Source organism: Euleptes europaea, chromosome 8 (genome assembly GCF_029931775.1).
Source record: "Euleptes europaea isolate rEulEur1 chromosome 8, rEulEur1.hap1, whole genome shotgun sequence".
NCBI lineage: Eukaryota > Metazoa > Chordata > Lepidosauria > Squamata > Sphaerodactylidae > Euleptes > Euleptes europaea.
In genome coordinates, this window is record NC_079319.1 from 36,175,218 (window position 1) to 36,190,012 (window position 14,795).

Sequence of the window (14,795 nt, forward strand, 5' to 3'; positions counted from 1 at the left end):
ATACTTTTTGAGATAATCGATTACATTACTTTTACCCTTCCCGGTTCACAAAGCTTGATGTTCCTCCGACAGCTTCACCTTCATGCCGTACGAGTCAGAGCATAGTACTTAAGACTTAAGATGCAAAATGATTGCTGTTGATTATCGTTTGTGGCAGCACAATTGTTTACCTACGTTTTATATAAACCTGTAAGCCTAGACCTTTCAGAACTGATGCACAGAGAATAGTAGCAAGTTGTTCATGAATGAATCCCTGAAGGCTAATCTTTGAAGAATTTAGATGGATAAATGTTGCTACTAATGTTAGTACAAACATGATAGGTAAGGAGAGAACAGAGAAGAAACAGTTCCTGCCTGGAGGATTACAATCTATGCTAGACAGAGAAGAGAAGGGTGAAGAGGCAGGTCAGAAACTGAGAAGCCAATAGAGCCAGGATAGGAAGGCCAGGCCATAACAGATGTCCAGGAAACATGAAGCTGCAGTGGTTAAACATTCATTTTAAGGAGCTCAAGTTTTATAGGTGGCTTCTGCATTAAGCAGAACACCACATTTCCCCCCCCTCCCCGCTTCAACTGAGCATCTCATTACTTCCAGAAGGCAGATAACCCCCCTCTGGCTCTGGCATAAAAAAAAAAAAGAGATAAGGAACAAAGTGTATGGGTATCACAGCATATTATCCCAGGCACATAAATTTTATAAAGAATGATGGTGATCCTATTAGCTGCTCCATAAAGAGAACAGGGACACATTTTTCTGGACCAGTCTTAGAATACGTTGCCCTCAATGAACAGGGCATATGACAGCTCCAGTTAGACATAAGTTTTTAGAATTTAAAAAAACCCCAAGGAAATAGGCAGTGAAGAAACTTAGGCTGTTGTTTTTTAAAAGGCCCCTTTTAAGCCTTTCAGCGGCCAGGAAATCTCTTTGGAGGTGAGGCATCCCCAGCCGCTGAAAGGCTCAGGAATGAGTTGCCCCTCTTTTAATCCCATTAACTTCAATGGATTTAGAAGGGTGCAGCTCTGATTAGGATGGCGCTGCCAGTAATTTGAAAAATGCCTGCCCAAGTAATATCTGCACTGCCATTTTAAACATTCCCACTTGCTAAGCTTACAACCAAGAAAGGTGGGTGTTTGCTTCCAGTCTCCAAGCCTGCGGTGTGAATAGTTAACGCTATCAGATACATGTGCACACACTATATTGCATGTGTGTGTTTGCATGCGCCACATGTATTCCAGTTTGTAACATGAACCTGCTCTCATGAACTGGAAATAAAAAGTCCCCATTATTATGGTGATACAGTTCTTCACTGTTTGATTTCTATTGAATCTCAAATTTCCTGATCACCACAAACCATCCACAGTATCTGGCATCTCTACTGAAGAGGTCTCAGGTAGCTGGGAAAGATTCTAGAGATCTGCTTCCAGCAAGGAGTAGAAAATACTGAGGTAGCTGGGCCAATTCAGTAAAAAGCAATTAAGTGAACTCATATATAATCCTAAACTGAGAGCTAAATAAAAAAAGAAGAGAAGGAGAAGAGGGAGAGATGCAACTTGTGGTGGCAGAGGAGATCCTTTTGTAAATAAATACACATAGAAATGCAGAATTGCTCTATAAAATGAGAAGTATACCTAGAGAAAGCAGTAAGTCTTGAACATTTCAACTTGGGATAGGATTGCCAGCTCCAGGTTTGGAAATTCATGGAGATTTGGGGGGGGGGTGGAGTTTGGGGAGGGGGGGTTGGGAAGCAGAGGGGCCTTAGCAGGTTATAATGCCATGGAGCCCACCTTTGAAAGCAGCCATTTTCTCCAGGGGAACAGATCTCTGTGGCCTGGAGATCAGTTGTAATTCCAGATCTCCAGCTACCACCTGGAGGTTGGCATCCGTAAGTTGAGAGAAGGGAATAAGGTGGCCCCAAAAGCCTTATGTCCTTCAATTTGGATCCTGTGGAAATTTCCACCAATAGATGTTCAAAAATTCCTTCCTTTCACAGGAAACTGCCAATCACCCCCCCCCCCCACACACACACACGTTCCTCAGGAGCAGCATTCCAGGTATTGTTTTGAGCTGCAGCAGGAAGAGGCAGGCAGAAAAATCCCACCCTTACTGATAGAAATCCCTTCTGTTGGTGAAAATTTTGCTTGAGGTCCATCCACCCCTTTACCTGCTATAAGCTTGTTTTAAAAAACCAAAAGCCAGGATTCAAAAACCATAGACAAAAGACTGAATTTGATTACAGAAACTCATTTGTCACCTGGGAGCTAGAAGAGGTTGTTATGCATTTGGACTTCCATTTGTATGTTATATGCCAATCAGTGAATCACCTACCTGAAAACATTAGGCACAGACTTTTCCAATAACTATCAAAATACTAGAATTGCTATTTTAATAAAACAGGAGTTTTGTTTATGTGCATCAATTTTCATGGTTCATCTTTCCTATTCAGTAGTTTTAATAGTTTCAAATACTGTCTTTTTGAACTGATCTATTCCAAGCCTTCATATGAAAACTGCACTGTAGAGACAGACTTTGTAGCATTGCTATAAAATTAACAATTCAAGCTAAGTCAAGGATCAAATCAATACATTTTGATGATGCATCTGGGGGCATGAATAGCATGCATGCTGTCTGCAAATTGACAGAAACAGGATGGGAGAGGAGAGAATCATACTTATGGGAAAACCAGGCTTAATAAATTTTCAAATACTGAGTTGTCTTTTTCAACTGTACTGGTTAAGTAAAACATCCATTATATGTTGGCAGAGTACTAATAAGCCAACTCCTTCTGTTTAAAATCCCCTTGGTCTATATTTAGACATTTATACACAGGTGGAACCAACCTCTCAACCCCCTAGCAGTTGTACAAAGATACAGGGGGTCCTTTCTGTATATACAGAAATAAGTCTCTGCTAATAGTAATCCTGCCCAGCACTATCTTGCTTTGCTCTGGAGAGGATAAAAAGGCAGCTTAAATATGGCATATGTATACATGACATTTCAAAGCTATTTTTAACTCTGCCTAAATGTTTCCATAAAACAGCAGGTTAGATGGTTAAGAGATTGGGAGTGTGCAGAGGGCTCAAATGCTCCTTTCCCCTCCTCTATGTTAATTCTCCCCCATCTCCAGAGTTGGCTTTGGTCGCAGTCTGGGTGGAGTTAACCATTATTAGCACCACAGACATAATACTACACTATGGTTAAAACAAAACAAGGGAAAGAAATGGAATTTTTTTGTTGGAAAAGGCAGGGGGAGTACAAGCCTATACTTCTAATCTGCTAGAGCAAGGTTCTGAGATTAAGAACCCTACATCTGTATTGGGGCATTGTGTTGTTTTCACAGGAGTGCCCTGATTTTCAAAGACCTTTCCAGTACCTAATGTCGCATTCATACAGGGAGGCACCTTAAACAAATATAGACCATCTTGTCAATAGTACACAGAGCCCGTAGCTGCAGGCAACGGGTTGGATCCTTGTCTAACTTTTGTGCATGGGAGTGTGACTTCTCCAACTCCCCCCTCTCACCACAGCATGAAACACCCCCCTGAAATGCTGTTCCTAGGGGACTGGGCAGCATATGGGCTGCCACAGAAGGTGAAAATCACACACACAGCCACCGCACATACAGATCTTTTCCAGGGGATCCAACCCAATAGTTCTAACTGAGTTCCACTGACTAAGGCCAGGGCATGTTCTGCACCACCTTCAGGTATTTACTTAACCTATACCAGACTGTCACAGCTTTAATTTCCTAAGGCATTACAGGTGGACTTTCTGAAACAAGGCCGTTAAGTTGAGTACAAACAAGTTAGAATACTACTGCTTCAAGATTTGCTGTGATGCTGCAACATCATACTTCTGAATATCAGCATAACAAAACCATCAAGATGCCCATTATACGAAGGGAATGCCTCTAAATATCAAAAGAATATAACTGGGGATAACCACATCACAACTTAGAAGAAGACAAGTTGGTTTTTATACCCCGCTTTTCTCTACCTTTGAGGAGTCTCAAAGTGACTTACAATCACCTTCCCTTCCCCACAATAGACACCTTGTGAGGTAGGTGGGGCCGAGAGAGTTCAGAGAGAACTGTGACTAGCCCAAGGTCACCCAGCAGGCTTCATGTGGAGGAGCGGGGACTCAAAACTTATTCTCCAGATTAGAGTCCACCACTCTTAACCACTACGGCATGCTGGCTCTCACTAGATATCCTGCTTTAAAAAAGAGGAATAATGAGAATAAAGTACTGGAAGAATGAGATATAGCAAACCACACATATACCCAACGAGATGCAACCCCCATACCACAAGCAAACTGTTGCTACTATTCCAGTCTGCTGGACCAAACACACTCTGAGCCAAAGAAGATCAAATTGGCAATGTTGCTTGCAATAATGCTTTACTACAGTGGTAGACGCAGTCAATAAGAAACACTGTATTATTTTGCCCTATAATGGTACTAAAATAGGGCTACTAACATGGGCCATCTTAGCTTGAATGTATTGTTAAATACACAAGGTAAGCAGGTCCTTGTTGGTTGTGCAAGTTTTACCTCGTCTGGAATCACTTCCCCTAAAAAAGTGTCAGTTCAGGAAACAATTCAGATGCGGATAAAAGAAGACTGTCTGACACCTGTTCTCTCACCCCTCAAAGCACATTTTATAGTACAAAGCAAGTTAATACTGGAATATCCAGCCACTCTCAGCATTGGACACTGCTCGATATAACTAAGATCACTCAACGTAGAGTGCGTAGAGCCTGTTCCACTGCTATAATGGGAATTCCTCCACCAGAAGTTCTTCCCGTATACTTCAATCTCTTAGCCTCCCCAACCCAAAGACGTGCTTTCACCTTAGCAAGATTAAATGCATTCCCCACACAGGTTTTAAATGGTCGCTTTTTAAAAATCCCTTTCAGCAACCGCCTGTGTGACTGCGGAGTTGGTGAAATTGAAACCCTAGGGCATCTACTCCTTTTTTGAAAAAACTGGAATAAGGAGAGAAATAGGGTGGATCACACCCATTCTAACAAAGTATAATCTTCCTTTAGAATTCTGGATCATACCTTTTCTCTTATCAGACTTAGAGGTGGACACTGAGAAAATTTATCAGGTGGCAAAATATTTAACTCAAACAATGGCTCTACAACTGTCCCGCTAAATGATACACGTATTCAGCTCCAAGAGATATTGCTGAACTTGTATACTTTTATAGTATGTTTTTTAGGTATTTTAGCAATTCTATATGTTTATATGTATTTGCTTATGACTTTGATAATGAGCAATAAACTAAACTATAATGAAGATCAACTTATTGGAAAAGCCACATAGCTGACTGATGCTGGAGCATCAGTGCCTTAATGTCAATGTGCATAATCTAATCAGTCTTCTTACAACTTTGATTTTATTCACTTTGCTCCTTAGAAATACGTTACTGCTTGAAGTTTTGTACTGGCTTGCAAGGGAGATGACACAAACTCTGCTAGGATAACAGAGATTTGAAATAAATTTGTTTCTTCTATCCATAACAATATTTTCTTGGTTGTTGTATTCATGTGGAACAAAAGTCACAAGGCAGTGAGGACAGCTATTACCTTGACCTAAGAGAAAAGTAAAATGTGTTGAAACATGGATGTTTAAGGCACATTTCCACACTATAAAAATATAGTTTCAAATTTTAGTGCTGCCTAAAAAAGTAGGCATTAAAAAAACCTCCTATGAAACAGTACAAGTCACTGGGATAGAGGTGAATTAATCACAGCAAGAACCCCAATGCTGACCCTTTAGAATATTGGTCCTGGTCTATTAAACATTAGTAGTTCTCAAGCCTCAATTAGTTCCTCCAGTTTTCAGTGAGACTTTTGCACTGAGAACGAAAAATTCAGAATTTTTACCATAAGGTTTCAGTATTCTCGGACAACCATGCAATTTACAAGTGTCAAAATGCACAGGTGCTTTTAAAAGATATACTGTGTATATTGTTCCAATGAAACAAACAAAAACTGTCAACAGTAATTCAGGTCAGCTCCAGAAGTTATCCAAATATATTGTTTATATATATATTTAGGCAAACAGCAATTTCCGTTACCTTGGCTAGGAAACAGAGCAACTTGAGCATCCACAGAAGAAAATAATTTCATTGTTAATTGAGTTCATAAGGGGACTTCCTTTATTTAAGCATGGAGCTACTATTTGGAACTACACAAGACCTCGAGACAAGATCTCCACTCAGTTAGCATGGATCTAATAGTAGTCTTGAGCTGGTTTGGTTCAAACCAACGATTAATACACTATGACAGCTCCAGAGCAGTCCTTCAAAGGATGGGGGAACTTAAAATTTCTTAGAAAAGTATAAAAAGATATTCCAAAACATAGCATAGTTTTTCCATTGTTGCTTCAGGATTTTAAAATGATTTCTTAGAATTTCCCATGTTGTAATTAATTGTTGGTTTAGATGCCTGTAGCAACAGCCGCTGAATACTCTGGGTTCCTCCCATATTTTAATGGCAATGATGTAATAAGTGGCAAAGTTTCTAAGCACTCTTTGTAATTATGCCACGAGCACATATTTATCAAGCTATCCAATTGTCAGTACAACCTAGATTTATCTTTACAGAACAAGCTGTTAAGTATAAAATGGACAATATAAATTCCTGTCATCTATATGCACTGAAACCGATGGATTTTTAAGATCATATTTTATTTGTTCAACACAGTGAAGCACATATCTAGAAGTTTTGTTTGCAGTTAAGGATCAGGATACTGAAAAAGCAATACTTGCTCCAAGCCTACATAAGTTGCCTACATTATCAGTGGTGATGAAGTAAGAGGAACACTACAGAGGTTCAAAGGGAAGGTCCTTACTGAGTGGTAAGCAGCTGATTTGCACACACAGGCTACACTTAAATGGATTTCAATAGCAGTAATGGGAACTACCCCTAGCTGAGACTATGGACAGCCACCATCAGTCAAAAGAAACAATACTGGGCTAATTCCAAAGGAATAGTTGTGCTTGTCTGTGGCAGCAAAAATAAACAGGAGTTTTGTGGCACTTTCAAGATTAACAAAAGTGTGTACAGTCCAAATTTAAATCAGAAAGGTAATATGCTAGTTAATAGATTCACAATGCAATCCTAAGAAGAGTTACACCAGAGTACCTCCACTTAGCATTGCACTGGCCATGGGTGGGAATTCCTACATTTTGCCAAAACGATAGCACTTATATGGAATAAGAAATCCCAAATTCTTGTTCAAGGCTGCAATGAGGAGGGGGAGATTATCCCTTGGCAAAATTTAAGACCGCCACCCATTACAGGGTTAACTAACTTAGCATGGCCTCTGTATGTTTCTTGATCAGATTTAAATTTTATATAATTACATTTCACCCTCCTGCATTTCACAGCCCATTAACCCTGTTGTTTAACTTCTCCTTATCTCCTACATGAAGTGATTGCCCGGTAAGGATCCACTCATTACATCTGAAGGAAGGGGTTCTAGTCTACCAAAGCTTATGCTGGAATAAAACTTTCTTAGTGCCACAAAATTACTGTTTATACTAGACTAGTTGGAGCACTGCCCTGAGTCAAAATTCATAATATGGCTCTCTTTCAGTCAGTTTGTCTGATAACAAACCAGACTTTTCAAGCATACTTTAACATGTTCATCTTCATTGTCATGATGATCCCAGAGCTCAAGCGTCAATTCTCAGGGCTTTGTGCAAACCTGTAACATTCCTTCCACCCACTATACACACTTATGATCCCATCCTATACATGGACAGAGCAATCCTGATAAGGGGGGTACACAAGTGGCTGTGGATGGCGCAGCCATGCCATCCCTGTGTGGTTTCCCAGCCGGAAAAGAGACAGGAAAATCGATTTAAAATTAAAAATCAGGAGGGGGGGGGGGAGGCCCAGTCATTTTAGCAAGGCTACGCCAGCAAAATAGCTAGCGTAACAATGGCATGGCATGAGGGAACGTTCCCAGGCTGAGAGGGGTTAGAAAGCTGGCTAAAGGGAGTTCCAAATCCAGGACGCCGGCATGGGGAGAGATGGTGGGACGGCTGTCCCTGCACCTTGCTGCCGTGTTGCTCTCCAGGGCCAGCATAAGTGCCCCCCACGGGCGTAAGTGCCCCTTGCCATGGCGCAAGTGGGCACTTACGCCAGCGCAGGGTTACGCCAGCTTCTATGGGCACTCAGCCCCCCTTTCAGGATTGCATAGATAATCTCACGAAACCTGAAAGAAAAAAATCCATTTTATTTTTGAAATAAATAGACCACTTCATAGTAAAAAAAAAAAAAAAAACCCTAGCAGCTCAGGCTGCCCCCTCCCACCTGGCAAAGTATACCCATTTTCTCCCATTTCCTCTGTGACACATTAAATGCCAGATTGAAACTTCTAAAGAGCCAGAAATATGAAGTCATTAACAAGGACAGCCAACAGTTCTTTCAATTTACAGGCAATTTATAAAAAAGTTGATAGCACTGCGCTTGAGTTATGATGACCACATATCTATAATCTATACAATAAGACCCATTAATGTCTAGATACCCAGTGGCCCTGATCCAGAGAGAATTTGTCATGCTCAAGTCTCACTGAAATGTTCGCTGCTACTAACCTGTCCCATTGATTTTTACTTAAGTGTGATTAATGTTCTTTGGCTCGGGAGTGACTGAGTAAAAGGGGAAAAGAACAGAAAGTACAAGAGGAGGACTCTACCAACATACAAACAAATCCAGTCTCAACAAGAGGAAGGTGCTATGCTAATGTTACGTTAAATGCTTTTATTGTTATGGGAAGGACAGACTAGGAAGCAAGATAAATGAAATATTCACCCAGAAGTGCGCATGGCAGTTAACCATCATGGTCCTCTCAATCAACTCATCGGGACATTCCAGGAGATGATGGCCAGAGACCACCCCAGCGTTGTTGACCAGGACTGAGACTTCACCAACTTCTTTGCGGACTCTCTCAGCTGTCGTGTAGACATTCTCTCTTTTGCTCACATCGCAAGTGTATGTATGGACCTGCAGGTTGTAGTGAGGTAGCACTTCTTCTTCTCCATGCCCAGCTGCTTACAGGAACACAGACAAGCAAAGGGGGAGTCAGAGCCTCATTAGAGATTTAAGCTCAGAAAATAGCAACCAATTATTAATTTACCCATTCTGATAAGATTCTTTTGATCTTCAGTTCTAAAGGATGGAAGAAGCTGTGCTAATTCGTATCACTTGTGGACAAAAGGAATAAACAATTAGGGTTGAGTCCTATGACTCCCTTCCAACAATCTTTCTCCATCAGAAATAACCTTTTCTACCAGAGAAAGCCTTAGCAGAAGAGAATAAGTCAGCTGGATCGGCCAGCATTTTTACTCAATTTCACCTAATTCCACCTTAATACTACAGTGCCGTCGCACATGCTTTTTCTCCATACTTGTCCCATGATCCCCAGTACAGCCTTTTTAGTGGTCCACCTGTGGAAAAGTTGGTTGGATCCAATGCAACAGATTCAACTTAGCAGAAGGGAGTCATAGAATCCAACCCCTGGTGTCCAATGGATGATACAAGAAGTACCCACAGTAAGGAATGAAGCAACATTAGTCTAAGCATGGAACTTTCAGTGCATTCTGCTTCAAAACAAACATCTGGATTGAAGGTCAATGAGAACAGATCATCCTATGCATGATTACTCAGAAAATAAATACCAATTTCTGGGGGTTTCTCCCAAGTGTGAACAGGGCTGCACTTTGACTTTGTTTAAAAACTGGAACACTAATTCTTAATTGGTTTGGTGCATAAAAGGTACACGGGATCAAAACGAAGTACAATGAAACAATTTAAAAACTACCTTGGCCATGTACACTAAATAAATGCATCAAACCATCCTTTCTATATGAAACACACTGTACAGCACCAGGAAGTCAATCTTCAGTTCTCCACAAGTACTCCACTTTAAACGTATTCCCATTTCACCATCTACAGGGCGATTACTGTTTTGTCAACCGCTAGTCTCTTAAAACCAGTTGTTCTTATAATCTTCCCCAGAATATGCAACATGCAAATCTATGGAGAAAACACCGGACACTAAGGCTACAATCCTAAAGACACTTTCCTTGGACTAAATCTTGGACTGTGTAATATGGGACTGACTTTTGAGGAGATCTGTTTGATTGTTCCCTGAAATACTAGTCCATACTTCTACCCCTAGCTGTGTTTATTTCAATTTCCTAATGTTGTAGTGTTCCCACTTGAAGCAAATTTTAATTTAAATTCTTTAGACCACCCCAGATCCTAATTTCAAAGCTGATTATTTTCTTCCATTTCAATCTTACACTGAATTTTTAAAAATCCGAGGTAGCAACCTTCCCTCTCACATGTGATCATTTAGAATTATGGTAGATATTTTCATATTTTTCTACATGCCTAGTGTGTGGAAACTAGAGAACATGCTCCACAATCACATACGAAAAACAACCTTTTTGTATTCTTAGCACTTGACTGTTCTCTCCCCCTTTCTTTTTCCTTTCACAGCAGGAAAAACTTTTGAATACTTTCACAGCGCAATCCTAAACCCTTCTCAATCCACTGTAAGGGGTAAGTCTGTTACTCCATTCATTTCAATGGTCTTAGACTGGAGTAAATGAGCTTAGACTGGAGTCACTCTCTTTAGGATTGCACTGTTAGTCCAATATCCTTCGATGAAGCAGCAGGTAAAAAGGCAGGCACCCTGACTAAAAGGGCAGAAAAAGTTGTACAGGATCTGCCCGTCCCCCCCTTTAAGCCTCTTACAGAAGCCTCCTGTCTTGGTCACCTCTACCCTATTCCTAAACAGCTTCCCCACAGCGTGGGCACCAATGGCAAATCTTGTGATTAAAAACCAAAAACCTCAAGCTCTTGAAGCAAGGCAGATGGTGAAAGCGAATCTAGAACATAGTTTAGGACATGGGTTCTCAACAAGGGGGGGGGATTGGGACCAGCAAGGTGTGACGTCCTGTAGATTAGGTACAATCTGTAAAAAATGTAGTTTGTTTTTAATTTGATCTGCGACATTCAATAAAGTCTATGACTGTCTTGCGAAGGGGGGGGAATTACATTCTGAACAACGGTGAAAGGGGGGCATGAAGCCCCAAAGGTCTCGGAAGCCCCCTGCCCCACGGTTGCAGCGCGCGATCCCCGCTGCGGGGCGCCGGCTCGCCCTGCTTCCCGCGGGCTTCCCGGGCCAGCCGCTCTCCTTCCACCCGACGTGGCGGCCGCTCAGCCCTCCGGGACGGGACGGGGCGGGCGAGGCGACGGCAAAGGGCTTACCTTTGCGGGCGGCGGCGACGGCTTCTTCGGCGAGCTGGCGGTAGATGTGTCGCACCAGGCCGGCCGTCTCGTCGTTGCCGGGCGCGTTGATGTCCCACAGCACCAGGCGGGCCCGGCGGCGGGCGAACTCGAGGGCGAAGAGGCGGCCCAGCCCGCTGCCCGCGCCCGTGATGAGGCACACCTGGCCGGCCACGCTCTTCTCCGGCCGCCGCACCAGCCACCGCGCCGCCGCCACCACGAACGCCCACAGCACCCGCAGCGTCACCACGAAGAACTCCACCACGATGTTCATGGCTGCCCGGCCCGGCCCGGCCTCTCCCCCCCACCCGCACCTGGCCGGCAGGGGCGAGCCGGGCGGACGCGCAGCCGGCGAGCCCAACCAGCCCCGGAGCGCGAGGGGGCGCCCACACCCCGACGGCCTCCCCGCACACCCCGCTCGCCCTGGCACACGCCCCTCGCCTGGGCTGGGCTGGGGGGAGCGGAGGGGCGCTCCGGGGCCACCTTCCCTCCCGGCCGCCTGCCTGCCTGCCTGCCCGCCTGCCTGCCCCCTGCTGCCCGGCCGCCGGGCTACAGCTCAGCCCCTGAGAGTGAGCCTTGCCCCGCGGCTCGGGGCTCTATATAGCCCCGGCGAGGGGGACGCGGCCCCCCCTCCGCCCCCGCCCCCCTCCCCAGCCCTGGCCCCCCGCCCCCGACGCCTCCTCGCCCGCTTTGCATTCCGAGGCCGGCCCCCGCCACGTTCCCGCCCTCTGGCCCCGCAGCGCCGCCCCTCGCTCGACGGAGGGACGCGCCGGCCCCGGACCCCCCGGCCCGGCCCAGCCCAGCCCCGCCGACGACGATCGCCCTCCCTCCCTCTCTCGCGGCAGTCGGACGTCACGAGCAAGCCGTGGGGACGGAGCCGGGCTGGGGCCGCGCGCCTCTTCCTCCTGGCGCGGCACAGCCCCGAGGCGAGGGCAGACCCGGGCCGTGCACGCGCGCGGGGGGGGGGGGCTCGGCCCGGGGTCTGCCGCTCTCCAGAGGCACTTTTCCCCCGTCGGAGTTCTCCAAACGCTGCAGGGCGGTGGGGGGGGGGGGGCTTATCGTTGAGTTCGGAGAATTTGGACGGGGGGGATGCGCCTCTCGAGAGCGGCAGGTCCCCGGCCGAGCCCCCCCCCCGCGCGCGTCCACGGCCGAACTTTGGTCTGCTGCCCGGGCGAAGAGGCGCTTCCTTCCGCGCCGTCGCCAATCGGAGCGTAGCCCAAGCTGGCGAGAAGGGCGGGCGCCCCCTTCCTCGGCCCCCCTCGCTGCCAACGAGGTCTGTCTGTCTGTCTGTCTGTCTTTCTTTCCCTTAGGCAGATCATGAGACCTCGCTGCGCAGGCTGTCAAACGCCCAAGTCCAAGGCGCGCGGTCAGGGGCGCTCCCGGAGAGGACCGGGCTGGGAGACCGATGAAAAGCGCGCCGCTGCCTCCGGGGCGCCGGATAAGGCGCTCGCCTTTCTTCATCTTCGCCCACGGTCCGCGGCTCCCGAAGACGAGATGCCACACCCAGGGACTTCCAAGGGGCTGGGAACACTGATTTGTGCGTGTGAAGTGCCGTCAAGTCGCAGCCGACTTATGGCGACCCCTTTCTTGGGGGGTTTTCATGGCAAGAGACTCACAGAGGTGGTTGGCCAGTGCCTTCCTCCGCGCAGCAACCCCGGTGTTCCTGTGTGGTCTCCCATCCAAATACTAACCAGGGCTGACCCTGCTTAGCTTCTGAGATCTGGCGAGATCAGGCTAGCCTGGGCCATCCAGGTCAGGGCGACACTGATTTACTAGTGTGTAAATCGCATAATAGAAGAGATGGAAGGGACCACCAGGGTCATCTAGTCCAACCCCCTGCACAATTCAGAAAACTCACAACCACCTCCCCCCCACACACACACCAGCGACCCCTACTCCATGCCCAGAAAATGGCCAAGATGCCCTCTCATGATCTGCCTAAGGGGGGGGGGGGAGGAAGGAAGGAAGGAAGAAAGAAGCAACTTTTTTTAATGAGTGAATTTCTCAGCAAAATCGATGGAGTTTTTAAAGTGATAGAATCATAAGCCAATGGGTTGAAGTACTTAATATTGACATTAGCATATGCTCTAATACCCATTTCATATGGCCTCAAAATGTCCCTGTAATTGGTCAAATTTCAAAATTTTCTCAGGGGCATGCAGTGCTGTAAGGGCTCAGTGAGCTCACCAGGATCTATTCACAGCCTACATTTGGGCAGCTGGATTGTCAGATCCTTCGTTGGTGCACGGCTTAATAGTTCTGTAGTTTTATTTCATCACTGCATGGCCCATTTTCAAGGACTCCACCCCACCACCCTGTTCTCCACCATTTGAGCCTCGAGGTCCTTGCAAGGGCAGCAAGGCCCTTTGGACCTTGTTGGATGTTGCCCTATTGTTGCTGGTTGCGAAGGGCCCCCCATAACAGTTCAAGCTTCAGGGCCCCCAAAATGTAGGTCTGCCACTGTTATTCCCTGTTATGTGCGCATAACAATCAAAGCCGTGTTTAAATAGGGCATGGTTCAAGGCGTTGTTTCACAGTCTTGTATGAAAAATAGTGGTTTTTGTGTGTGTCCGGTCACTGTTCCTGGGAGACTAAGTGGACTACATGCTCCAGAATGCACAGCGGCTAGTCGTAACGTAATAATGGGGGCCATCTTGAGCATCCCTCACGCACAAAGACTACAAGTCCCACAATGTATTGAGACTCACTTTTTAAACGATCCCCCCCCATCCTTGAGTTCGATAAATTGTAAAATGCATGCAGGGAATTGTAGTTTTTAACATGGTAATTCTTACCAACGTGTACTAGTTTCTATCTTGACAGCTTCATTATGTTTTGTTTAGTTCCTTTTCTACAACATATGATGAAGTGAACTCTGATTCTCAAAAGCTTATGTTGTAATAAATTTTGTTGGGCTTTTATTTTTATAGAACGAATCAGTTCTCATGGCTGCATTTCTAAATTAAACAAAAGTGGAACCTTAAAAACGAACGACAGCATACTGAAAAAATGAATGTTCCTGTTTAACTGGCTTTTTGTTTTACTTTGCTACAACACACTAACAACACACTAACGAGGTTAGCCCTTTGCAATCATGCATTTCTAAGCACAGTTATAGGGGAATAAGCCAAACTTTTTTGAACTAATTTCAGAGCAATGAAATGTACTCATACTATAATTTCAAGATTAATTTTCTCAGGAATCACTGAGGCAATCCCCCCATATTTTAAACGCAGTTTAATATTTATGAATATATTATTAGTATAGCTCAGAACATCAAATTTCAAGAACTCAAACCTTGCAGACAGATAGGGTTGCCAACCTTCAGGTACTAGTTGGAGATCTGCTATTACGACTGTTCTCCAGCCAATAGAGATCAGTTCACCTGGAGAAAATGGCCATTTTGGCAATTGGACTCTATGGCATTGAAGCCCCTCTCCTCCCCAAACCCCACCCTCCTTAGGCTCCACCCCAAAAACCTC

The 14,795-nt window shown here is 45.3% G+C and overlaps 1 protein-coding gene across 2 annotated transcripts in view; it reads right to left on the minus strand.

Moving 5' to 3' along the window:
• The window catches only part of RDH10 (retinol dehydrogenase 10), a 32,164-nt gene extending 20,577 nt beyond the window's left edge, over positions 1-11,587 (minus strand). Inside the window, exons 1-2 of one of the 2 annotated variants that reach the window (XM_056854083.1) lie at positions 11,296-11,587; positions 8,830-9,068 (exon numbers count right to left, since the gene is read on the minus strand). In XM_056854083.1, the coding sequence (XP_056710061.1) occupies positions 8,830-9,068; positions 11,296-11,587 (531 nt within the window). The remainder of the gene's footprint in view (positions 1-8,829; positions 9,069-11,295) is intronic. The other variant, XM_056854084.1, reaches the window with a different exon arrangement.
• Between the last annotated feature and the right edge of the window lie 3,208 nt (positions 11,588-14,795).